We start from the raw sequence: 25,801 nt of genomic DNA, 5'->3' as shown, positions 1-25,801 counted from the left end.
GGTAGTCTAGGGCCCGGAAACCAAGTGGCCTCAAAAAGACGGGTGCAGTAGCTCATGCCTGTAATCCCAGCTTGAGGCAAGGAGTTCGAGACCAGCCTGAGCAGCATAGAAAGACCCTGTCTCTACAAAAAAGTTAAAAATTAGTCAGTCATAGTGGTGCACCCCTGTGGTCCCAGCTACTCAGGAGGCTGATACAAGAGGATCACTTGAGCCCAGGGTTTCGAGGCTGCTGTGAGATATGATGGTACTCCAGCCTGGGCAACAGAGTGAGTCCCTGTCTCAAAAAGTAATTAAAATACATTTTTATAAAGTCCTCTGAGCCAGGTTTGGTGGCTCACACCTGTAATCCCAGGAGTTTGAGAGGCTGAGGCGGGAGAATCACTTGAGCCCAAGAGTTTGAGACCAGCCTGGACAACATAGTGAAACCCCATCTCTATTAAAAAATAAAAAGGCCAGGCACACTGGCTCATGCCTGTAATCCCAGCACTTTGGGAGGCTGAGGTGGGTGGATCACGAGGTCAGGAGTTCAAGACCAGCCTGGCCAACATGGTGAATCCTCATCTCTACTAAAAATACAAAAAAATTAGCCGGACGTGGTGGTGGGTGCCTATAATCCCAGCCACTTGGGAGGCTGAGGCAGAGAATTGCTTAAACCTGGGAGGCAGAGGTTGCAGTGAGCCGAGATTGTGCCATTGCACTCCAGCCTGGGTGACAGAGTGAGACTCTGTCTCAAAAAATAAATTAATTTTTTTTAAAGTTGTTAAAAAGGCCCTCTGGGACTGATCCTGATCATCTAAAGGGGCTCTCCTTTCTCAGATAAAAAGGTTTGTTTTCTTTCTCATTCCCTCCCCAGCTCTCTCCCACTTTTTGTTTAAGACAAGGTCTCGCTCTGTTGCCCAGGCTGGAGTGCAGTGGCACAATCACGGCTCACTGCAACCTCCAGCTCCCAGGTTGAAGCAATCCTCTCACCTCAGCCTCCCGTGTAGCTGGGATTACGGGAGCACAACCATACTCAGCTAATTTTTTTTTTTTTTTTTTCTGAGAAAGAGTTTCACTCTGTCACCCAGGCTGGAGTGCAGTGGCGTGATCTCGGCTCACTGCAACCTCCGCCTCCCAGATTCAAGCAATTCTACCGCCTCAGCCTCTCGAGTAGCTGGGATTACAGGCACCTGCCACCATGCACAGCTAATTTTTGTATTTTTAGTAGAGATGGGGTTTCACCATGTTGGACAGGCTAATCTCGAACTCCTGACCTCAAGTGATCTGTCCGCCTTGGCCTCCCAAAGTGCTGGGATTACAGGCATGAGCTACCGGGCCTGGCTTTTTTTGTGTGTGTGTGTGAGACGGAGTTTCCGCTCTTGTTACCCAGGCTAGAGTGCAATGGCACGATCTCAGCTCACTGCAACCTCTGCCTCCCGGGTTCAAGTGATTCTCCTGCCTCAGCCTCCTGAGTAGCTGGGATTATAGGCATGTGCCACTGCACCCGGCTAATTTTGTATTTTCAGTAGAGACAGGGTTTCTCCATGTTGGTCAGGCTGGTCTCAAACTCCCGACCTCAGGTGATCCGTCTGCTTCGGCCTCCCAAAGTGCTGGGATTACAGGCGTGAGCCACCATGCCCAGACTCCATGCTCTTTTTAAAAATTAATGAATTTTTTTTTTTTGAGACAAGGTCTCACTCTGTCACCTAGGCTGGAGTGCAGTTGCACGATCTCAGCTCACTGCAACCTCCGCCTCCTGGGCTCAAGCTGTGATACCCTACCTTGTTTTAACCTGAATTGACTCTCTCTTAGCTGAGAGAGCCAGACAGACTCCATCTTGGCTCCTTCACTTGCAGCCCCTTACCCACCCCCCTTTCTTCAAGGACTTAACTTGTGCAAGCTGACTCTCAGCACATCAAAGAATGCAATTACTGATAAGATACTGTGGCAAGTTATATCCGCAGTTCCCAGGAATTCGCCCGATTAATAGTACCCTAAGCCCCCGTGTTTGTGTCCGGTTGATAGCGCCCAATGTCCAGCGTCTATCACCTTGTGATGTATTTAAAGCCCCTGCACCTGGAACTTTCTGCTTTCCTGTAACCATTTATCTTTTTAACTTTTTTTGCCTGCTTTACTTCTGTAAGATTGTTTTAACTAGACTCCCACCTCCCCTTTCTCAACCAAAGTATAAAAGAAAATCTAGCCCCTTCTTCGGGGCCGAGAGAATTTTGAGCGCTAGCCGTCTCTCGGTCGCCGGCTAATAAAGGACTCCTGAATTCGTCTCAGAGTGTGGCGTTTCTCTATAACTCGCTCGGTTACAACAAAGCAATCCTCCCGCCTCAGCCTCCCAAGTACCTGACGCGCACCACCATGCTCAGCTAATTTCTGTATTTTTTGTAGAGACAAGGGTTTCACTATGTTGCCCAGGCTAGTCTCGAATTCCTGGGCTTAAGGGATCCTCTTGCCTCGGCCTCCCAAAGTGCTGGGATTATAGCTGTGAGCGACCGGACCTGGCCTATTTATTTATTTATTTATTTTTGAGACAGCGTCTCGCAATGTTGCCCAGGCTGTAGTGCAGTGGTGTGAACATAGCTCATGGCAGCGTTGACTTCCTGGGCTCAAACGATCCTCCCACCTCAGCCACCTGAGTAGCTGGGACTACAAGGGCACCACCACGCCTGACTGATTTTTTAAACTTATTGTAGAGATGGGGTTTCGCTGTATTGCCCCAGCTGTCTTGAACTCCTGACCTCAAGTGAACCTCCCACAAGGACCTTCCAAAGCACTGGGATTACAGGTGTGAGCCACTGTGTCTGGCCCCAATATGTTCTTAACATCCCGTCCTACCACCACCAGTCTGGAAGGTTCTAGAAGGTTCCTAAGACTGGGCTATGTAGCTACAAAGGTAGCTTTTGCTGGATGTAGAGATTTGCAGTCATTTATCTTCCTTTTGGAATAAGGAGATTAAACTAAAGAACAGAAAATAGATGGCCAGGTGTGGTGACTCAAGTCTGTAATCCCAGCACTTTGGAAGGCCAAGGCAGGCAGATCACTTGCAGTCAGAAGCATAGCTACCCAAAATTACGAAATTTAGCTGGGTTTTGTGGCCCGCACCTGTAATCCCAGCTACTCAGGAGGTTGAGGCACGAGAATCGCTTGAACCCGGGAGGTGGAGATTGCAGAGAGCCGAGATCGCACCACTGTCCTCCAGCCTGGGCGACAGAGAGAGACCCTGTCTCCAACAAACAAATAAACAAAAAGAACAGAAAACATTTTGCTCTTAGACAAAATGCGTCACACAATCCACCTATCAGGAGGCTGCTCGGGCCTGGCGTCAGGGTCGCCAGCCCTCACCTTGGTCAAGGTGTACGTCCCCAGCAAGTTCAGCTCCAGCAGCTGGCGGAATCCCTGGGCAGAGGTCTCCTCGGGCCTCTGTGGGGGTGGGTCTAAAGTGGGGGGTGAGAGAGAGAGGAAAAGTGATGGAGGCCGGACACAGTGGCTCATGCCTGTAATCCCAGCACTTTGGGAGGCCGAGGTGGGCGGATCATGAGGTCAGGAGTTCAAGACCAACCTGGCCGACAGGGCAAAACCCTGTCTCTACTAAAAATACAAAAATTAGCCGGGTGTGGTGGCGGGTGCCTATATTCCCAGCTACTCAGGAGGCTGAGGCAGGAGAATTGCTTGAACCTGGGAGATGGAGATTGCAGTGAGCCTAGATCAAGCCACTGCACTCCAGCCTGGGTGACAGACTGAGACCCCGTCTCAGAAGAAAAAAAAAAAAAAAAGCCAGGTGCAGTGGCTGACACCTGTAATCCCAGCACTTGGGGAGGCCGAGGTGGGCAGATCATCTGAGGTCAGGAGTTCAAGATCAGCCTGGCTAACATGATGAACCCCATCTCTACTAAAAATATAAAAATTAGCCTGGCGTGCTGGTGGGTGCCTGTAATCCCAGCTACTTGGGAGGCTGAGGCAGGAGAATCGCTTGAACCCAAGAGGCAGAGGCTGCAGTGAGCTGAGATCGCACCACTGCACTCCAGCCTAGACAACAGAGCGTGACTGTATCTGAAGGAAAAGAAAAAAAAGAAAAAAGAGAAGAGAAGAGAAAGCCGGGCACAGTGGCTCACGCCTGTAATCCCGGCACTTTGGGAGGCCGAGGCGGGCGGATCACGAGGTCAGGAGATCGAGATCATCCTGGCTAACACGGTGAAACCCCATCTCTACTGAAAAATAGAAAAAATTAACCAGGCATGGTGGCAGGCGCCTGTAATCCCAGCTACTCGGGAGGCTGAGGCAGGAGAATGGCGTGAACCCTGGAGGCCGAGCTTGCAGTGAGCTGAGATTGCACCACTGCACTCCAGACTGGGCCACAGAGCGAGACTCTGTCTCAAAAAAAAAGAAAAGAGAGACATGGCCAGGTGAGGGCACAGCCCTGGGGACACACAGGAGGGATGGAACAGGGTCACAGTTTCAGCCCAGGCCTGGGGGCTTCCATTGCTTTACTCTCCTGTCCAAGTGGCTAGAAAGAGGTATGAGGCAGGATGAGGGAATCAGGGACGGGGAGTGGGGAAACTGAGGTGCAGGAAACACAGTTGGGGGGCAGGAGGTGGAGAATGGCCCTGGGGTCTCACAACTCACGGTGGCCAGCGTTGTTGACAACACAATCCAGGCGGCCAAATCGGCGGATGGTCTCAGAAATCAGGGTCTGAAGAGGAAGGAAATGTCCTTTTTTTGTTGTTGTTTTGTGTGTTTTTTTTTTTTTTTTTTTTGGAGACGGTGTCTCCCTCTTGTCATTCAGGCTGGAGTGCATTGGCACAATCTTGGCTCACTGCAACTTCCGCCTCCCGGGTTCAAGCAACTCTCCTACTTCAGCCTCCCAAGTAGCTGGGATTACAGGCGCCTGCCACCACACCCGGCTAATTTTTGTACTTTTTAGTAGAGACAGGGACTCACTATGTTGGCCAGGCTGGTCTCAAACTCCTGAACTTGTGATCTGCCTGCCTCGGCTTCCCAAAGTGCTGGGATTACAGGCACCACACGCAGCCCAGGAAATGTCCTTTGAATGAGCAGTAGATGGGGTGTCCAGTCATAAAGAAGACAGGGCTCCCAAATGCAAGGCAGGAGGGGGAAGCTGAACTCCCAGGTCAGGGGACAAGAGCTAGAGGAAGAGGGGACGCCGAGATCAGCAGACACAGCAGGCAAGCAGGAGACAGGAAAGAGACAGGGGGCTGGTCAGAGCCACACTGCAGTCGTCACACCCAGGGTCAGGGAGTGGGGCAGAGGGGTGACAAGGATTCAGAGAGAGCGTAGGGGACAGTTACCCAAGGGGGGCAGATAACAGAGAGATACTGACTAAAAGGAAGAAATAGGAACCCAGAAATAATGGAGAAAAAATCAGTTACAGGCCACGTGCAGTGGCTCACACCTGTAATCCCAACACTTTGGGAGGCTGAGGTGGGCAGATCACCTGAGGTCAGGAGTTCGAGACCAGCCTGGCCAACATGGTGAAACCCTGTGTCTACTAAAAATACAAAAAAAAATTAGCCGGGCGTGGTGGCGGGCACCTGTAGTCCCAGCTACTCGGAGAGGCTGAGGCAGGAGAATGGCGTGAACCCGGGAGGCGGAGCTTGCAGTGAGCCGAGATCGCGCCACTGCACCCCAGCCTGGGTGACAGAGCGAGACTCCGTTGTACTCCAGCCTGGGCAACAAGAGCGAAACTCCGTTTCAAAAAAAAAAAAAAAAAAAAAATTAGCTGGGCATGGTGGCGCACGCCTGTAATCCCAGCTACTCAGGAGGCTGAGGTAGGAGAATGGCTTGAACCCGGGAGGCGGAGGTTGCAGCGAGCCGAGATCGTGCCACGGCACTCCAGCCTCAGTGACACTTCCAAAAAAAAAGAGACAGAAAAATCAGTTACAGTTGACCCACTTTGAGGGACTTATTCATTTCCATCCACGTGTCAGATGTGCTAAGAGCCTTGGAGAGGTGGGAGAGAAGAAACAAGTGACCTGCTCATCAGTTACGGAAGACCTTGTGTGTGGAGTGACACTGGGTGGAAACCTTTGACGAGTCCAGTGGAGCCAGGAGAGGAAGGAAAAGTAGAGGGAAAGGCATATGCAAATGGCTGGAGGAGAACAAAGAACTGGTCATTAGCGGAGATGAGGGTAGGAACAGGAACTCTGCTTACCTTCACATCATCTTCCTGAGTCACATCACAGAGGATAAAGACAGCTCCAGGGAGCTCCTGCTCCAGGGCCCGACCCCCGGACTCTGCAGGGAGAGAAGAGCTGGGAGCCTGGACCCTTGGGTCTGAGGGAGGAGGGGCTGGGAGCCTGGACCCCTAGGTCTGAGGGAGGAGGGGCTGGGAGCCTGGACCCCTGGGTCTGAGGGAGGAGGGGCTGGGAGCCTGGACTCCTGGATCTAAGGGAGGAGGGTCTGGGAGCCTGGACCCCTGGGTCTGAGGGAGGAGGGGTTGGGAACTTGGATTCCTGGGCCTGAGGGAGGAGGTGCAGGAGCCTGGACTCCTGGGTCTGAGGGAGGAGGGGCTGGGAGCCTGGACTCCTGGGTCTCAGGGAGGAGGGGCTGGGAGCCTGGACCCCTGGATCTGGAGGAAGGAGGGGCTGGGGGTCCTGGACTCCTGGGTCTGAGGAAGGAGGGGCTGGGGGTCTGCAGATTCCTGGATCTGAGGGAAGAGGGGCTGGGGGCCTGGACTCCTGGGTCCAAGGGAGGAGGGGCTGGGACTCCTGGACTCCTGGGTCTGAGGGAGGAGGGGCTGGGGGCCTGGACTCCTGGGTCTGAGAGAGGAGGGGCTGGGACTCCTGGACTCCTGGGTCTGAAGGAGGAGGGGCTGGGGGACTCGACTCCTGGGTCTGAGGGAGGAAGGGCCAGGGCGAGGGCTGAGGGACCGTCACTCACCATCCTTGTCGCAGATAACCACTCGGGCCCCGCTGTCCACTGAGAATAGGAAGGGAACAGGTTACTCTCCCAGCCTTGATTAAAGCCTCTGCCGCCCTCTTGTGGCCACCTGGATTGGGGCCGATCTCCCTCTCCCCTCGTGACCCCAGTCTCATGATCACCCATAGGACAGAGGGCAGACGCCTTGACACGTACTCTCCTTGCCTTGTTTCTGCTGAGGCTCCTGACCCCCCGTTCGTGGGTTCCAGAGCAAACTCCACGACTGACAGAGCCATTCCCCAAACCACTGGTTTTGCAGCTACACCAACAGACCCAGAGAAACGGGCCACTGCCTTCGGAGACGCTGCCAGACTCAGCCCTAGCCTACAGCGCCACACGCTTACTTTAGCCTGCAAATTGGCTTTTATAAGATCAGAATCCTGGCTGCAGTACTGGAGTCCCTATTTTCCGCCCCCATCGCCCCGCCCACATCCTTCCTCTCTCACACTCCACAGCTCCCAGCAGTCAGACCCGGCTCACCGAAGGCGCGCACGATCCCAGCTCCGATGCCGCGCCCGCCCCCGGTCACAACCACCACCTTCCCGGCATAGCGCGTTCCCGTAGCCATCCCGTGTCCGTCGGTCTCTCTCTCCCTCTCTACTCTGGGCCTCTTTCACCTCCAAAGCCCCGTGAGGCCGTCGCATCAAATCCTCAATAGAAGCTGGATCCTGGAAGTCCGGCCTCGGGGGGCGTTGCCAGGAAGGCTAGAGACCTGGAAGTTTGTCCCCAGCCCCTCCTCCCTCAGACACTCCTCTCCTCCCACAGACCCAGGAATCCAGGATCCCCAGTCCCTCCTCCCTGAGACACAGGAATCCAGGAGCCCCAGTCCCTCCTCCCTCAGACCCAGGAGTCCAGGCCCCCAGCCCCTCCTCCCTCAGACTCGAGAGTCCAGCCTCCCAGCCCCTCCTCCCTCAGACCCGGGAGTCCAGCCTCCCGGCCCCTCCTCCCTCAGACCCAGGAGTCAGGGTCCCAGCCCCTCCTTCCTCAGACCCGGGAATCCTGGCCCAGCCCCCTCCACTCTCAGACCCAGGGATCAGGTTCTCTATCGCGCCCTCCCAGAGACCTGTAAGTCCAAGCCCCCTGTCCCTCCCTCTCTCAGGACCCAGGAGTCCACGACTCCAGCTCTGGCCCTCAGATACCCCATTGCCACATCCCCAAACAGACAGAAACAAAGCTATTGACTAAAAGTTCAAAGTTTTAATCCAAATTTAGACAGTGTTGAGAAAACCAAATCTTGGCCATAGAAACCATTCCCCTCCCGGGCCGGCAGTGGGGACCAGACCACGCCCCCTGATGCCCTGAGTGGTCCCAGATCTCCGGCGATACCTCCAGACCACGTCCTCGCGCTGCGATTGGCTGCCGCGTTTGGGCGGGTTAGAAGCTGGACTGTAGCAGAGTGACTCGCAGAGGCCACGCCCCCTCGTCTTGTGGCGGGACCGGAGGGGCGATCCCGGCATCCCACGCGGGCCCCCAGGGGGCGGGACCTCCTCCACGCCCACTCCCTCGGCGAGAGAACCCCGTGGAACCCGAATTAGCCACCGGGGTAGACCTGGGGGGAGGGGTCTCCTGGCGCGTGGGGTCCGAAGGAGGCAGCGGCACACCGGGAAGAAGGTCTCCCTGGGAGTCCAAATTTCCACCTGGAGAGGATGAGTGGGACATGAGAATGGCAAACTTCAGCGCCAGGACTCCGGATTCCCAGCACCTCCTCCCTCAGACCCAGGAGTCCAGGGCCCCAGACCCTCCTCCCTCAGACCCGGGAGTCTGGATACCCCAGTCCAGTCCTCTTTGAGACTCAGTTGTCGGCCCTCTCCGCCCCCCCCCGACCTCTTCCTCCCCTCCTCCCAAGTGTCCCGGACCCCAGTCACCTCTTGACCGAGACCTAAAACTCCCAAATCCTGCCCAACTCTTTCCTCACCAAGATAAAAAATTCCCACCGGCCCCCAGGCCCCTCTTCTCCAGGACCTGGAATTCCAGGTCTCCAGCTTTCTCCTCCCTAAAATCCAGAAGTCCAACATCCCCAGCCAGTCACCTGTCATCATTCTGTGCCACTGCGACGCCTCAGTAGCCAGGGCTTGGGAGAGGCTGAGAACCCGCTCCCGGTGACCTTCGGAAGTCGGCAAGTAAGGGGTGGTGTTCCTTGGACTAGAAAAAAAAAGGAGATTGGGGGTGGGGGTGTGTACATGGGGGAGAGGTGGGGGATGGTTAATTGGTACAAAAAGAAAAGGATGAGTAAGACCTACTATTAGATAGCACAACAGAATGACTATAGTCAATAATAACTTAATTGTACATTTTTAAATAAATTAAAGGGTGTAACTAGATTGTTTATACATCAAAGGGTAAATCCTTGAAAGGGGATGGATACCCTATTCCCCATGATGTGCTTATTTCACATTGCCTGCCTGTATCAAAACATCTCATTTATCCCGTAAATATATGTATACCTAGTATGTACCCAAAAAAATTAAAAATTAAAAAATAAATAAATAAACAGGCCAGGTGCGACGGCTCATCCCTGTAATCCCAGCACCTTGGGAGGCCAAGCCGGGCGGATCACTTGAGGTCAGGAGTTCGAGACCACCCTGGCCAACATGGTGAAACCCAGTCTCTACCAAAAAAACCAAAAAAGTTAGCCAGGCATGGTGGTGGGTGCCTGTAATTCCAGCTACTAGGGAGGCTGAGGAAGGAGAATCATTTGAACCCAGAAGGCGGAGGTTGCAGTGAACTGAGATCGTGCCATTGCACTCCAGCCTGGGAGACAGAGCAAGACTCTGTCTCAAAAAAAAAAAGTAAAAAAATAAAAATAAAAATAAAAAATAAACAGCTGGCACAGTGGGGACCCGGGTACCGCGCGTGCCTTTCTGGGAGTTGTAGTTCCTAGCACGTGTCTCTAAAAGATGTTAAACATGGCGCCGCCCTCATACCGCCCACATGCATTATGGGATTTGTAGTCCATTCGCGCGTCACTATCACCCAGGTTCCTTGATGCAGAAGTAGGATCTGCTATTGACCACGGGAATTTGGGGAACTAAACATATCACTACGGATCTAGGGCTTTCTGGTTTTGTTGCAGATACCCCGGGAACTTAAGCGTCTCTAGAAGGGCTGCGATTTGTAATTCCATATTCAGGAGACTTTAATAATAATGCTACTCCCCTTTGCTTTTGCAAATGTTTTTTTCCTGCTCCCTTGATACGCCCTCCAGTTCCTTACCTACTCCAGGACCCAGAGCTTCTGAGCCATTTCTGGGCTCCCGAGTGTCCTACGACAGGCTGGAAAGGAATTGGGGCATTAGAACTCCTCACCTGGAAGCCCCACGTTCTCATTTTGAGGGTGAAGTGAAGGGGGTTCCAAAAGAGAAGGAAATTGCTCAAAAACACTGGCAATGTTTTGTTTTTCCTATGCTTCCGTAGGCACTGAATTCTTAAAAATTAATTTATTTTATTTATTCATTTTTTAGAAAGGATGGAGTACAGTGGTGTGATCATAGCTCACTGTAGTCTTGACCTCCCAGGCTCAAACTAGTCCTGCTTCAGCCTCCTGAGTAAATAGAACTACAGGCTCGCACCACTATGCCTGGCTATTTTTATTTTTATTTTTAGTAGAGACAAGGTCTTGCTATGTTGCCCAGACTGGTCTCTCACTCCTGCCTTGACCTCCCATTGTACTGGGATTACAGGGGTGAGCCATAGCACCCAGTGACTGACAATGTTTAACTTTACCTGTGTTCCTATAAGGCAGCACATGAGTTCAGAAATCTGACCTCCACCACCACCACCTGTGACTTGTCTAAATCCTTTCTATAAAAGTCTAAGGGGCCGGGCGCGGTGGCTCACGCTTGTAATCCCAGCACTTTGGGAGGCCGAGGCGGGCGGATCACGAGGTCAGGAGATCGAGACCACGGTGAAACCCCGTCTCTACTAAAAATACAAAAAAATTAGCCGGGCGTGGTGGCGGGCGCCTGTAGTCCCAGCTACTCAGAGAGGCTGAGGCAGGAGAATGGCGTGAACCCGGGAGGCGGAGCTTGCAGTGAGCCGAGATTGCGCCACTGCACTCCAGCCTGGGCGACAGAGCGAGCCTCCGTCTCAAAAAAAAAAAAAAAAAAAAGTCTAAGGGGCCGGGTGCGGTGGCTCACACCTGTAATCCCAGCACTTTGGGAGGCCGAGGTGAGCAGATCCCTTGAGGTCAGGAGTTCATGAACAGCCTGGTCAATATGGTGAAACCCCATCTCTACTAAAAATACAAAAAAAAAAAATTAGCAGAGTGTGGTGGCATGGGCCTGTAATCCCAGCTACGTGGGAGGCTGAGGCAGGAGAATCGTTTGAACCAGGGAGACAGGGGTTGCAGTGAGTAGAGATTCCGCCACTACACTCCAGCATGGGCAACAAAGGGAGACTCTGTCTCAAAAAAAGAAAAAAAAAATCTAAGGGGAGGTTAGGTGCAGTAGCTCACACCTGTATTCCTAGCACCTCCTTTCAAGGCAGGAGGATCACTTGAGCTCAGGAGCTTGACACCAGCCTGGCCAACGTGGTAAAAATCTGTCTCTACTAAAAATACAAAAATTGGCTGGATGTGGTGGCATGTCCCTGTAGTCCTAGCTACTCGGGAGGCTGAGGCATGAGAATCACTTGAACCCAGGAGGTGGAGGTTGCAGTGAGTGGAGATCGCACCACTGCACTCCAGCCTGGGCGACAGAGCAAGACCTTGTCCCTGAAAAAAGAAAATATCTTTTTTTTTTCTTTTTTGAGACAGAGTTTCACTCTTGTTGCACAAGCTGGAGTGCAATGGCAAATCTTAGCTCACCGCAACCTCCACCTCCTGGGTTCAAGCAATTCTCCTGCCTCGGCCTCCCGAGGAGCTGGGATTACAGGCGTGTGCCACCACGCCCAGCTAATTTTGTATTTTTAGTAGAGACGGGGTTTCTCCATGTTGGTCAGGCTGGTCTTGAACTCCCGCCCGCCTTGGCCTCCCAAAGTGCTGGGATTACAGGCGTGAGCCACCGTGCCCGGCCGAAAAAGGAAAACGTCTAAGGGGAAACCATCCTGAGATAGCTGAGACACTCTGATGTTCAGATCTGGGATGTTCTCCCTATTGGAAGGGCATGAATAAAATCAATTTTCTTGCTGGCTTACATTTTTTTTTTTTTTTTTTTTTTTGAAGACGGAGTCTCGCTCTGTCACCCAGGCTGGAGTGCAGTGGCGCAATCTCGGCTCACTGCAAGCTCCGCCTCCCGGGTTCACGCCATTCTCCTGCCTCAGCCTCTCCGAGTAGCTGGGACTACAGGCGCCCGCCACCACGCCCGGCTAATTTTTTTTTGTATTTTTAGTAGAGACGGGGTTTCACCGTGGTCTCGATCTCCTGACCTCGTGATCCGCCCGCCTCGGCCTCCCAAAGTGCTGGGATTACAAGCGTGAGCCACCGCGCCCGGCCGGCTTACATTTTCTTTTTTGCTTTCTTGCTGTTGACAACACATAGCAACTGAGAAGAAAAACTAGGCTTCCAATCCAGATCTGTGACTCCCGCCCCCACCCACTGTCCTCCCCTCACTGCCACTCCTGTCCACCCACCACCATCCAGGCGAGGAAGCTGACTTTAGCACAAGTACAAAGTGAGGTAAATCCGGAAATCCAGTTTGGAGTAAGGAGGTAGAGTTTATCTCCATTTTACAGAAAGGGACTCAAAGTAGGCGAAGAGGACCTACTACCACCCCCCACCCCCGTCCCCCGCCCCAGCCCTCCTCCCCTCACTTTTTGCTCCATGTCAGGCTGGCGTCTGGCTGGGGACAGTGTCCTTCCCAGGGTGAGGAGCCGGGGGGAGGTCGGGCGAGGGAGGGGCCGTCCACATTCCTGGTTTCTGCGCATCCGCTCCAGCTGCTCCTGAGCACTCATCCGGGGCCGGGCCACTGGGGCCTAGGGAGGCGAGAAACGTCCCAAGACCCAACCTTTAGGCCAGGCACAGTGGCTCGTGTAATCCCAGCACTTTTGGGAGGCTGAGTAGAGAGGATCACTTGAGGTCAGGAGTTGAAGACCAGCCTGGCCAACTTGGCGAAATACCATCTCTACTAAAAGTACAAAAATTAGCTGGGCGTGGTGGCAGGCACCTGTAATCCTAATTACTCAGGAGGCTGAGGCAGGAGAATTGCTTGAACCCTGGAGGTGGAGTTTGCAGTGAGCCGAGATCACGCCACTGCACTCCAGCCTGCACAACAGAGCAAGACTCTGTCTCAAAAAAAAATATATATATATATATGTGTGTGTGTGTGTGTGTGTGTTGCTTAAACAAGGAGAGAGGGAGAAGGCCGGGTGCAGTGGTGGGTGACTGTAATCCCAGAGCTTTGGGAGGCTGAGGTGGGAGGATCACTTGTGGCCAAGCGTTTGAGACCAGCCTGGGCAACATAGCAAGACCCCATCTCTACAAAAAATAAGCTTGTTAGATGTGGTGGTGGATGCCTGTCAGCTACTCAAGAGGCTGAGGCAGGGGGATCACTTAAGCCCAGGAGTTCAAGGCTTCAGGGAGCTATGATCGTGCCACTGCACCCCACTCTGGGTGACAGGGCAAGATCCCGTATCTAAAAGTAAAAAGTAAAGAGAGAGAAAGCACTCATTGCTGAAGCTTCCAGTTAAACATCCCAGTGAGATAGCATGGATCTGTGCTTATTGTAGAACCAGTCCCTGCAGTTTCCTCTGCTTTGACCAATCCTGAGTCCTGTTTATATAAATGATGGCCACTGGCCACTGTATGTTACCCTATGTTGTTAATTTTTTTTTTTTTTTTTTTTTTTTTTTTTTGAGACGGAGTCTTGCTTTGTCGCCTAGGCTGGAGTGCAGTGGCGCAATCTCTGCTCACTGCAACCTCTGCCTCCTGGGTTCAAGCAATTCTCTGCCTCAGCCTCTCAAGTAGCTGGGATTAAGTAGGTGGCGCCCGCCACCACGCCCAGCTAATTTTTTTGTATTTTTAGTACAGACAGGGTTTCACCATCTTGGCCAGGCTGGTCTTGAACTCCTGATCTCATGATCCACCTGCCTCGGCCTCCCAAAATGCTGGGATTACAGGCCTGAGCCACCGTGCCCAGCCAATGTTGTTAATTTCTTCACAGCAGGCCAGACCATTGGCCTGAAAGCTTGGTAGCAGCACACTCAGATTTCTACACATCCAATTGTTTTAAACATAGTCTTAATAAGCAGATATTTTTAGCCATGCAGTCTGCCTGCTTTGTATACCCTGAGATTGTGCCCAACATCTGCTACCCATAGATAAGAGGAGCCCCAAGCCCCTGCTGCTGTTTGGACCTCTCTGATCCAGAGAACCCTCCACATGCTGGTGGCTGGCATCACCCAGACGTAAGCCCCTTCTCCAGTCCCTTTCTCTTGGGAGCTCCCTCGCCTTCCTCCCTTCCTGTGCAGTGGTCCTCACCCTCACACAGTAGCCTCTGGAGGGTCTCACACTGGGTGTGACTCCCCCATAAACAAATCTGTCAGTGTCCGCCAAATAAAGCTCCTGTGTGCTACTGCCATCTGGTGGTCATAGCTTTTTCTTTGCTAAACCCTGAAATCCCTGGAACTCACTAGACACCCCCTGTGCTCTGGACCTTGGCAGCCCCTGAAACCACGGGGTTGGGGTGAGGGAGGAGCATGTCCCAAGATAAGTCATGTTCCCAGGAGGTGCCAATTATTCATGCCCATGACACCCCACTGAGAATCAAAAAGTGCCTCTCCTCTCTTCCTAGGAAAGGCTGGATTGCTTTTGTATCCATGATAACAAGTAAGCAGAAGAAATGCCTTCTTTTTTAAAAATTATTTTATTATATTTTATTTATTTTATTTTATTTTTGAGATGGAGTTTCACCCTTTATTGCCCAGGCTGGAGTGCAATGGCACGATCTTGGCTCACTGCAACCTCTGCCTCCCAGGTTCAAGCGATTCTCCTGCCTCAGCCTCCCGAGTAGTTGGGATTACAGGCATGTGCCACCATATCTGGCTAATTTTTTTTGTATTTTCAGTAGAGACGGGGTTTCGGCATGTTGGTCAGGCTGGTTTCGAACTCCTGACCTTGTGATCTGCCCGCCTTGGCCTCCCAAAGTGCTGGGATTACAAGCGTGAGCCACTGCACCCGGCCTTTTTTTTTTTTTTTTTTTTTTTTTTAAAGACATGGTTTCCCTCTGTTGCCCAGGATGGAGTGCAGTGGTGCAATCATGGCTCACTGCAGCCTTGACGTCCTGGACTCAAGCAATCCTCTCGTCTCAACCTCCCAAGTAGCTGGGACCACATGTGGGCACCACCACCCACAGCTGACTTTTTATTTTTTATTTTTTTATTTTTTGAGATGGAGTCTTGCTCTGTCACCCAGGCTGGAGTGCAGTGGCGCAGTCTCAGCTCACTGCAACCTCAGCCACCCAGGTTCAAGCGATTCTCCTGTCTCAGCCTCCAAAGTAGCTGGGATTACAGGTGCGTGCTGCTACACCCGGCTAATTTTTATATTTTTAGTAGAGATGGGGTTTTGCCACCCTGGCCAGGGTGCTCTTGAACTCCTGACCTCAGGTGATCCACCTGCCTCGGCCTCCCAAAGTGCTGGGATCACAGGCGTGAGCCACTGCACCCGGCCACAGCTAACTTTTAATTATTTTTTTGTAGAGATGGGTCTTGCTACGTTAGCCAGGCTGCTCTTGAACGCCTGGGCTCAACTGATCCACCTACCTTGGCCTCTCAAACTGTTGGGATTACAGGCATGAGCCAACACCACCGGCCAAGAAATGCTTTATTTATTTTATTATTATTATTTTTTTTTTTCGAGACAGAGTCTCGCTCTGCTGCCCAGGCTGGAGTGCAACGGTGCAATCTTGGGTCTCTGCCACCTCTGCCTCCTGTGTTCAAGCGATTCTCCGGCCTCAGCCTCCCGAGTAGCTGGGATTACAGGCACCCGCCATCACGCTCAGCTAATTTTTGTATTTTTGTAGAGACAGGGTTTTCACCATGTTGGTCAATCTGGTCTCAAACTCCTGACCTCAAGTGATCTGCCTGCCTCGGCCTCCCAAAGTGCCGGGATTACAGGTACGAGCCATGGTTCCCGGCCCCAAGAAGTGCTTTTAAATCTATTTGATCAAGTAATTTCAACAGGTACCCCAAAAGCTTCTGAAAGCCAGCCAATCAGTGATGGAGCCAAGCTTCTGAAAATCAGCTAATCAGTGATGGTCACATGCTTCTGAGGGCTGACCAATCAGTGATGGATCTGTACTTCTGAAAATCAGCCAATCATTGATAGCTCAGTGCTTCTGAAAACCAGCCAATCAGCAACAGACACAGAGCACAGAGCTTCCACAGCTTAAAGTCAACCAATTCCTAAACATTCCTGCCGCTAGAAGTCCACCAATTTCTGAACTCCAGGGCCACATGAGATCAGCATTCTGCTCCACTCAAGGAGTCTTTTTTTTTTGAGACATAGTTTTGCTCTTGTCGCACAAGCTGGAGTGCAATGGTGCGATCTCAGCTCACTGCAACCTCTGCCTCCCGAGTTCAAGCGATTCTTCTGCCTCAGCCTCCGGAGTGGCTGGGATTACAGGCGCCCACCACCACGCCTGGCTAATTTTTGTACTTTTAGTAGAGACGGGGTTTCACCATGTTTAGCCAGGCTGGTCTGGAACTTCTGACAAAGTGCTGGGATTACAGGCGTGAGCCACCACGCCTGGCCTCATTCATCTAGTTTTCATCTTCATGTCAGCCGTAGGTGGTAGGTTCTGCTATTAGCCCCATTTTAGAGAAGAAAAAATGGAGGCACAGAGAGGTTTAATAACTGACCCAAAGTCACACGGCTTAGAAGCGACAGAGACAAAAATCAATCTCAATGCTCTTAACAAGCAGTGCTCTCTCTGTTCTGAGTATGGCCTTAGAACGCTCTACTCCTAGCTGTTTCCCAGAAGTATGGGGGTCCCTGATGGTCAGATGCAAGGATTACAGGATGGACCTACAGCCTACCTTGGTTCCCAGCTGTGGGGAAGGGAGGTGGTGACCCTCAGGGCTGGAAGCCCGGGAGACCCTCGGAGACCCAAGACCTGGAAAGACAGAACGGGACTTGGTGAGGACGGGAATTTCTGTAAAGTCCCACCCGACCAGGATGCTCACCTAAGCGAGGGCTGGTGAGGTCTTTGTCGCCTCCAGGAGGCCGCCCCCAGTCAGTCTCGGGGGACCTAGGGGAGCTCAGTTCCAAGGACTCTGGTAGGCTCTGCAGGGATTAGAAAAGGGGGATAATGATGATCGTCATAATTATTATTATTATTAACATGTTACAAGCATTTAGGAATTGGAATACAGTCTGAATAGGATTCAGACTATAAACCAGGCCGGGCGCAGTGGCTCACACCTGTAATCCCAGCGCTTTGGGAGGCCGAGGCAGGCAGACCACCTGAGGAGTTCCAGACCAGCTTAGTCCAACATAGTGAAACCCCGTCTCTACTAAAAATACAAAAATTAGCCAGGCGTGGTGGCAGGCGCCTGTAATCCCAGGTACTTATGAGGCTGAGGCAGAAGAATCGCTTGAACTCGGGAGTTGGAGGTTGCAGTGAGCCGAGATCGCACCACTGCACTCCAGCCTGGGCGACAGAGCAAGACTCTGCCTCAAAAAAAAAAAAAGACTATAAACCAGATCTGAGCATGGAGGCTTGTGCTTGTAATCTCAGCCCTTTGAGAGGCCAAGGTAGGAGGATCACTTGAGGCCAGGAGCTAGAGACCAGCTGGGCAACATAGCAAGACCCCTTCCCTACAAAAACTTTTTAAGGCTGGGCGCACTGGCTCATGCCTGTAATCCCAACACTCTGGGAGGCCGAGGCAGGCGGATTACTTGAGGCTGGGAGTACATAAACAGCCTGGCCAACATGGTGAAACTCCGTTTCTACTAAAAATACAAAACTCAGCCAGGCTTGGTTGTGGGCTCCTGTAATCACAGCTGCTTTGGAGGCTGAGGCAGGAGAACCACTTGAACCCAAGAGGTGGAGGTTGCAGTGAGCCAAGATTGCACCACTGGACTCCAGCCTGGTGTGACAGAGTGAGACTACGTCTCAAAACCCGCCCTCCCCCCCAAAAAAAAGAAAACAAAGGTTTCCAAAGGTTACGACACTTGGGCCAGGTGGGTTAGCTGATCAAGGAAGAATTAAAGAGGTGGGTGGGGAATAGACTGAGCCAAGGACAGGTGGGAAAGGAAGCTGGGGGTGGGGAGGAATTATGTGCATCTTACCTCCCTCTCTGAGGACTCCTCGCCCTGGAGCACGGGAGATGGGGAGTCAGGCTCAGTGTGTGGGGGCGGTTTCTGGGGGCCACCCAGACCTGCCAGCGTGTCTTCCACCATCCACAGCTGCTGCTGAGCAGACACTCTGTCCTGTGGGGAGGAAAGGAATTTATTACTTAAAGGTGGGAAAACGCAGGAGAGTTTCAGCTAATAGGCCCCTGCAAAGGTCTGAAATCAGCTGGGCTATATTTATGGAGTTGGGATTTATTTTTTTTCCATGTGGTTATCCAGTTGAATTGAAAAAAATTGTCTTTTGGCCAGGTGTGGTGGTAATCCCAGCATTTTGGGAGGCCGAGGAGGGTGGATCACCTGAGGTCAGGAGTTCAAGACCAGCCTGGCCAACATGGTGAAACCTCGTGTCTACTAAAAATACAAAAAAAAATTAGCCGCGGGTGGTGGTGCATGCCTGTGATCCCAGCCACTTGGGAAGCTGAGGCAGGAGAATTGCTTGAACCTGGGAGGTGGAGGTTGCAGTGAGCTGAGATCGTGCCACTGCACTCTCGCCTGGGCAACAGAGCAAGACACTGTCTCAAAAAAAAAAAAAAGAAAAGAAAAAGAAAAACTGTCTTTTCTTTCTATGTTGTTTTACTGTGTTACATCTATTATAAATAGGTGACCATACGAATATGAGAGTCTGTTCTTTTTGTTTGTTTTTGGAGACAGTCCCTCCCTCTGTCACCCAGGCTGGCGTGCAATGGCTTGATCATAGCTCACTGCATCCTCGAACTCTTGGGCTTAAGCGATCCTTCCACCTCAGCCTCCTGAGTAACTGGGACCACAGGCGTGCACAACCAGGCCCAGCTAATTTTTTCACTTTTATTTTTAGTAGAGACGGAGTTTCACCATGTTGCCCAGGCTAGCCTCAAACTCCTGGGCTCAGGTGATCCACCTGCCTCATCCTCCCAAAGTGCTGGGATTACAGGTGTGAGCCACTGCACCTGGCATGGGTCTGTTTTTGCCAAGTCTGGATTTTAGATCTAGTGGGAGCAGCTTAGAATGAGAAGATGCATTTAAAACTAGGCATCAATGTTTTTTTGTTTTTTGGGGTTGTTGTTGTTGTTGTTTTTTAAGATGGAGTCTCTCCCTGTCACCCAGGCTGGAGTGCAGTAGCGCGATCTCGGCTCACTGCAAGCTCTGCCTCCTGGGTTCCAGCGATTCTCCTGCCTCAGCCTCCTGAGTAGCTGGGACTATAGGCGTGCACCAGCACACCCAGCAAATTTTTGTATTTTTAGTAGAGACAAGGTTTCACCATGTTCGTCAGGTTGGTCTCGAACTCCTGACTTCAAGTGATCCACCTGCCTTGGCCACCCAAAGTGCTGGGACTACAGGCGTGAGCCAACACGCCCAGCCGTGTCAATGTTTTTAAAGATACGTGATTTAGAACTTGATGGATAGATTTAGAGTGAAAAAGCAGGTCTGAGGCTAAGCAATGAGGTTTATATTTTAGGAGCAGAGCTTGCACTAGGGGAATGGGTTCAGAACTGGAACTCCAGAGGATAAATTTAACAGCAAAAGTCAGGATGCAGGATGCAAGAGATGAACTTGCAAGATGGAAAAAAGGCTGAGGGTTGGAGTTTTGCTAGTGAGAGCATGGCTTCAACAAGAGGAGAGATTTAGAACCAGGGGAGAGAGCAGCTCTGGATCTGAAAGTAGGTATTAAAACGAAAGGCATTGGCCGGGCGCAGTAGCTCCTGCCTATAATCCCAGCACTTTGGGAGGCCGAGGCAGGCGGATCAGAAGGTCAGGAGTTCAAGACCAGACTAACGAACATGGTGAAACCCCGTCTCTACTAAAAATACAAAAATTAGCCCGGCGTGGTGGCACATGCCTGTAGTCCCAGCTAGAGGCTGAGGCAGGAGAATCACTTGAACCTGGGAGGCAGAGGTTGCAGTGAGCCGAGATCGCACCACTGCACTCCAGCCTGGGCAACAGAGCGAGACTCCATCTCATAAATAAATAAATAAGAGGGCGGCCAGGCGCCGTGACTCACGCCTGTAATCCCAGCACTTTGGGAGGTCGAGGTGGGCGGATCATGAGGTCAAGAGATCTAGACCATCCTGGCCAACATGGTGAAACCCCGTCTCAACTAAAAATACAAAAATTAGCTGGGCATGGAGGTACACACCTGTAGTCTCAGCTACTCGGAAAGCTGAGGCAGGAGAATTGCTTGAGCCTGGGAGGCAGAGGTTGCAGTGAGTTGAGATCGTGCCACTGCACTCCAGCCTGGCAACAGAGCAAGATTCCGTCTCACAAAAAAAAAAAAAAGAAAATAAAAAATAGAAGGGCTGGGTGTGGTGGCTCATGCCTGTAATCTCAGCACTTTGGGAGGCCGAGGCAGGTGGATCACCTGAGGTCTGGAGTTCGAGACCAGCCAGACCAACACAGAGAAACCCCGTCTCTCCTAAAACTACAAAATTAGCCAGGCATGGTGGGGCATGCCTGTAATCCCAGCTACTCGGGAGGCTGAGGCAGGACAATCGCTTGAACCTGGGAGGCAGATGTTGCGGTGAGCCGAGATCGTGCCATTGCACCCCAGCCTGGGCAACAGAGCGAGACTCCATCTCAAAAAATATAATATAATAAATAAAATAAAAATAAAAGAGTAGGCCGGGTGCAGTGGCTCACGCCAGTAATCCCAGAACTTTGGGAGGCCGAGGCGGGTGGATCACCTGAGGTCAGGAGTTCGAGACCAGCCTGACCAACATGGTGAAACCCCGTCTCTACTGAAAATAGAAAAATTAACCGGGCATGGTGGCGGTCATCTGTAATCCCAGCTACTTGGGAGGCTGAGGGAGGAGAATCGCTTGAACCTGGGAGGCGGAGGTTGCAGTGAGCCAAGATTGTGCCACTGCACTCCAGCCTGGACAACAGAGTGAGACTCCGTCTCAAAAATTAAAATAATTTTTATTTATTTTATTATAGTTTGTAACACAAAAGATAAATGCTTGAGAGGATGGATACCCCATTTTCCATGATGAGATTATTATACATTGCATGCCTGTACCAAAATATCTTATGCACTTCATAAATATATTCATCTGCTATGTACCCACAATACATTTTTTAAAAAGAATGTTGTAGGCCGGGCGCGGTGGCTCACGCCTGTAATCCCAGCACTTTGGGAGGCCGAGGCAGGCGGATCACCTGAGGTCAGGAGTTCAAGACCAGCCTGACCAACATAGAGAAACCCCGTCTCTACTAAAAATACAAAATTAGCTGGGCGTGGTGGCAGGCACCTGTAATCCCAGTTACTTGGGAGGCTGAGGTGGGTGAATCGCTTGAGCCCGGGAGGCAGAGGTTGTGGTAAGCTGAGATCGTGCCATTGCACTCCATTCCAGGCAACAAGAGTTAAACTCTGTCCCAGAAAAAAAAAAAAAAAAAGAATGTTGTAAAATTATAGCCAACTTTACAGCAGAAATTAGGCCTGGTGCAATGGCTCATGCTTGTAATCCCAGCACTTTGGGAGGCCGTGGCAGGCAGATCACTTGAGGTCAGGAGTTCAATACCAGCCTGACCAACATGTCTCTACTAAAAATATAAAAAGTAGCTGGGCATGGTGGCATGTGTAGCTGTAATCCCAGTTACTTGGGAGGCTGAGGTGGGAGAATCACTTGAACCTGGGAGGCAGAGGTTGCAGTGCGCCAAGATTGCGCTACTGCACTCCAGCCTGGGCGACAGAGTGAGACTCTGTCTCAAAAACAAACAAACAAACAAATAACTTTACAGCAGAAATTAGATAACAGCTTGGGAAAATGGCATTCAAAATTGAAGGTTAATTAAAATTTTAATGAGAGAATTAACAAAAAAAAAAAAACCTAAAGGGCAGGGTCTTAACTAAAATAAGGGGCTTAGATTGAAAGAACAGAAAGGAGGCTAAGGGTCAACTGGGCGGGGCCTCGATTCTGTGGGCAGAGATTAAATGCTGAAACGATTTCCAGACAGAACTTGGAGTTGGGGGTGGGTTTTGGGGTCTCCAAGCAGCAATTTACCTGGGGAGAACCAAGGTGCAGCAGGTACTCCAGCGTCTCTCTTAAGGTGCCCAGCTCCTGCTCCAGGCCACTGTACGTGTCCCAAACCCTTTCTCGCTCCTCAGGTTGCATAAAGGTGGAGACATAGGTTAGGTCCCTCTCCCACCAGATCCTTCCCCACCCCATCATTTGTCAGCTAAGGAGGAAGTAAGGGAGCTTGGTCCCTGGAGCCCTGCGGGCATATGGACTACAATTCCCATTGTCCTCTTTGCTTGGACTACTGGGAACCCCAAAGTCTGTATGGAACCTGCAATTCCAGTGCAATGCTAGTGTAGACAAATAACAGCATTCCCTGAATCCCCATGATTACTTCTGCTCTCTCCTAGGTAGCAGAGTCTACAGGTCTAATGAATTCATTAGACAGTTAAAAGACCACAGCACCCAGCCAGGCGCGGTGGCTCAGGCCTTTAATCCCAGCACTTTGGGAGGCCAAGGCGGGCGGATCACTTGAGGTCAGGAGCTTGAGACCAGCCTGGCCAACACGGTGAAACCCCATCCCTACTAAAAATATAAAAATTAGCCAGGAATGGTGGCGAGGGCCTGTAATCCCAAGTACTCGGGAGGCTGAGGCAGGAGAATCACTTGAACCAGGGAGACAGAAGTTGCAGTGAGCCTGGATCCAGGCGCTGCACTCCAGCCTGAGCAACAGAGCAAGAATCTGTCTCAAAAAAAATAACCACAGCAACTACTCACCCTGGGGCAGCAGAAATCTCCTTGCCAATACCAACAATAACAATGATAATATCAGCTAACACTTATTGGTCACTGACCATGTGCTAGGCACTGTTCTCAGCTCTCATTTAATTCCTATGAGGTAGTTACTATTATTGTCTCCATTTTACAGATGATAATTATAACTGACACTTAAGTATTGCTTTACCAAGTATCAAGTACCTTAAGTGTTAAATATTCATTCATTCATTCATTCATTCACTCATTTACACATATCACATATATTAATTCTCAGAGTTACTTAAGGCCGGGTGCAGTGGCTCATGCCTGTAATCCCAGCACTTTGGGAGGCTGAGGCAGGCTGATCACCTGAGGTTAGGAGTTCGAGACCAGCCTGGCCAACATGGCAAAACCCCATCTCTACTAAAAATACAAAAATTAAGGCCGGGCACAGTGGCTCAAGCCTGTAATCCTAGCACTTTGGGAGGCCGAGGCGGGTGAGAAAAGGTGAACCAGGGGTTGCAGTGAGGCCCGTATCCAGCCTTGGGGGATGAGGAGATCCGTCTCACAAAAATTAGCCAGGTGTGGTGGCACGTGCCTGTAATCCCAGTTACTCGGGAGGCTGAGGTTGCAGTGAGCTGAGATGGCACCACTGTACTCCAGCCTGGGCGACAGAGCAAGATTCTGTCCCCCCCCCAAAAAAAAAAAATTAGAGTGGTTACAAGACAATGAGGAGAGAAAAAAAATAATAAAATAAAATTTTGAGTGTAGACTTCTGAAGAACGATCTTCCTATGAGCCCTCTGGGGCAGGTCCCCTTCGTAACGACTTGCATAGTCCTGGGGCCTCCTAGGAGGGCAGGCCCCTTCCCAGGTGCTCACCTGAGTCAAGTGACAGAGGGTGGCCCTCACACTGACCAGCCGGTCCTGCAGGAGGCGCTGGCGACCCCAGGCCCTCCCAGGAGCCCCAGCCTCCCTGGTGGCTTGGCCCAGCTGTTGCCGGGTCAACTCCAGAGCTGCTTCTAGTTGCTCCTGCACCAAGAGAGAAGGTGGTTAGACTTCAGAAGCCATGCCTAGCCCCAAGAAGAAAGAAAAGATGTCCTTTCATGTCCTGGACATCCAGTCAGCATCCTGACTTCCACAGTCAGGAAGGGCTCAGAGCAGGCAGAGAAGCCAGGCGCCCTGTCCTCGGCCCAGGGCCCCGCACCTTCTCCTCCTGCCTCTGGTCTATCTCCTCCTGCAGCCTCCGCAGAAGCCGGTCCTGCCCGCACAACTTGGTCAGCAGCGTCTGGAGAAAGGAGAGTGGGAGCTACTGATGGTCCAGATCTGGCTTTTCCCCTGCCGCTCCTCCCATCATCTAGAACATTCTCTCCCCAACTCTGGGAACTCAGCAAGGATTAGATCAGTGAGAACTTACATCTGTCTCCAAGCTTTGGTGGAAAGTTGACTCCAGGGGAGGACCGGGCTGAAGAGAAGGAAAAAAGTCAGGGGTCAAAGGGGACAGGCTGGCCATTATTGTAACTCAGTGCTGAGCCACGCCCTGTTTCTACTGATAGGTACTGCACTATTTATTTATGTATTTATTTAGAGATAGGGTCTCCCTTTGTCACCCAGGCTGGAGTGCAGTCGTGTGATCATGGTTCGCTGCAGCCTCAACCTCCTGGGCTCAAGCAATCCTCCCACTTCAGCCTCCTGAGTAACTGGGACCACAGGTGCACACATCATGCCCGGCTAATTTTTGTAGTTTTAAAATTTTTGTTGTTGTTTTTGGTAGTGATGGGGTTTTGCCATGTTGCCCAGGCCGATCTCAAACTCCTGGGCTCAAGCAATCCTCCTGCCTCGGCCTCCCAAAGTGTTGGGAATTATAGGCATGCACCATCATGCCTGGCCTTTTTTTTTTTTTTGAGTCAAGGTCTGTCACCCAGGCTGGGTTGCAGTGGCATGATCATGGCTCACTGCAGCCTTGAACTCTTAGGCTCAAAGGATCCTCCCACCTCAGCCTCCCAAGTAGGTGAGACAACAGGTGCCAGCCACCAGTGCCAGCTAAGGTTTTTTGTTTGTTTTTTGTTTTTAGGGTTGGGGTCTCACTATATCACCCAGACCAGTCTTGAACTCCTGATCTCAAACGATCCTCCTGCCTTGGCCTCCCGAAGTCCTGGGATTACAGGCATGAGCCACCAAGCCTAGTGACCCCTCTCCTTATCAGCTTCCTTCTAAGCATTAGCAAATTTCAGTAGACCAACTTCCACATTCTTGGCTTCAGAAAGATCAATAATGGGCTCTTGATCAAATAGCCATGGCAAATACTATAATTAATGGAGAAATTTAGACATTTTATTTATGACTAAGAATAAAACAAAGTGCAGGGCTCTGTGACTCACTCCTGTAATCCCAAAGCTTTGGGAGGCCAAATAGGGAAGATCATTTGAGCCCAGGAGTTCAAGACCAGTCTGGGCAGACCTTAAGTCTGCAAAAAAAATAAAAATAAAAAAATAGGGCCAGGTGAGGTGGCTCATGCCTGTAATCCCAACACTTTGGGAGGCCGAGGCAGGTGGATCACCTGAGGTCAGGAGTTCGAGACCAGCCTGACTAACATGGTGAAACCCTGTCTCTACTAAAAATACAAAAATTAGCCGGGCGTAGTGACGGGCGCCTGTAATCCCAGGTACTTGGGAGGCTGAGGGAAGAGAATCACTTGAACCCAGGAGGCAGAGGTTGCAGCAAGCCGAGATCGTGCCATTGCACTCCAGCCTGGGGGACAGAGTGAGATTTCGTCTCAAATAAATAAATAAATAAATAAAATAAGCTGAGCATGGTGGTACACGCCTGTAGTCTCAGCTACTGGGGAGGCCGAGGCGGGAGGATCACGAGGTTAGGGATTCGAGACCAGCCTTACCAACAT

At 51.4% G+C, this 25,801-nt stretch overlaps 2 protein-coding genes across 4 annotated transcripts in view; both read right to left on the bottom strand.

Moving 5' to 3' along the window:
• The window catches only part of HSD17B14 (hydroxysteroid 17-beta dehydrogenase 14), a 30,011-nt gene extending 22,289 nt beyond the window's left edge, over positions 1-7,722 (bottom strand). The window contains exons 1-5 of the mRNA XM_032169250.2: positions 7,408-7,722; positions 6,889-6,927; positions 6,161-6,243; positions 4,615-4,681; positions 3,334-3,425 (exon numbers count right to left, since the gene is read on the bottom strand). Of these exons, the coding sequence (XP_032025141.1) occupies positions 3,334-3,425; positions 4,615-4,681; positions 6,161-6,243; positions 6,889-6,927; positions 7,408-7,495 (369 nt within the window). The 5' untranslated portion in view covers positions 7,496-7,722. The remainder of the gene's footprint in view (positions 1-3,333; positions 3,426-4,614; positions 4,682-6,160; positions 6,244-6,888; positions 6,928-7,407) is intronic.
• Positions 7,723-8,109: 387 nt separating this feature from the next.
• Positions 8,110-25,801, bottom strand: part of PLEKHA4 (pleckstrin homology domain containing A4) — a 28,078-nt gene continuing 10,386 nt past the window's right edge. For 2 of the 3 annotated variants that reach the window (XM_032169243.2, XM_032169244.2), the window contains 11 exons: positions 24,317-24,364; positions 24,107-24,187; positions 23,782-23,931; positions 22,191-22,289; positions 18,151-18,291; positions 17,043-17,142; positions 16,896-16,972; positions 12,675-12,836; positions 10,141-10,199; positions 8,957-9,069; positions 8,110-8,564 (listed from right to left, as the gene is read on the bottom strand). In XM_032169243.2, coding sequence (XP_032025134.1) covers positions 8,302-8,564; positions 8,957-9,069; positions 10,141-10,199; positions 12,675-12,836; positions 16,896-16,972; positions 17,043-17,142; positions 18,151-18,291; positions 22,191-22,289; positions 23,782-23,931; positions 24,107-24,187; positions 24,317-24,364 — 1,293 coding nt within the window. In that variant the 3' untranslated portion in view covers positions 8,110-8,301. The remainder of the gene's footprint in view (positions 8,565-8,956; positions 9,070-10,140; positions 10,200-12,674; positions 12,837-16,895; positions 16,973-17,042; positions 17,143-18,150; positions 18,292-22,190; positions 22,290-23,781; positions 23,932-24,106; positions 24,188-24,316; positions 24,365-25,801) is intronic. The other variant, XM_032169246.2, reaches the window with a different exon arrangement.

The sequence above is a fragment of the Hylobates moloch genome, unplaced genomic scaffold, assembly GCF_009828535.3.
Source record: "Hylobates moloch isolate HMO894 unplaced genomic scaffold, HMol_V3 SCAFFOLD_12, whole genome shotgun sequence".
Lineage (NCBI taxonomy): Eukaryota > Metazoa > Chordata > Mammalia > Primates > Hylobatidae > Hylobates > Hylobates moloch.
The sequence above is the reverse complement of the archived record's forward strand: the minus strand, read 5'-3'. Positions and strand labels throughout refer to the sequence as shown.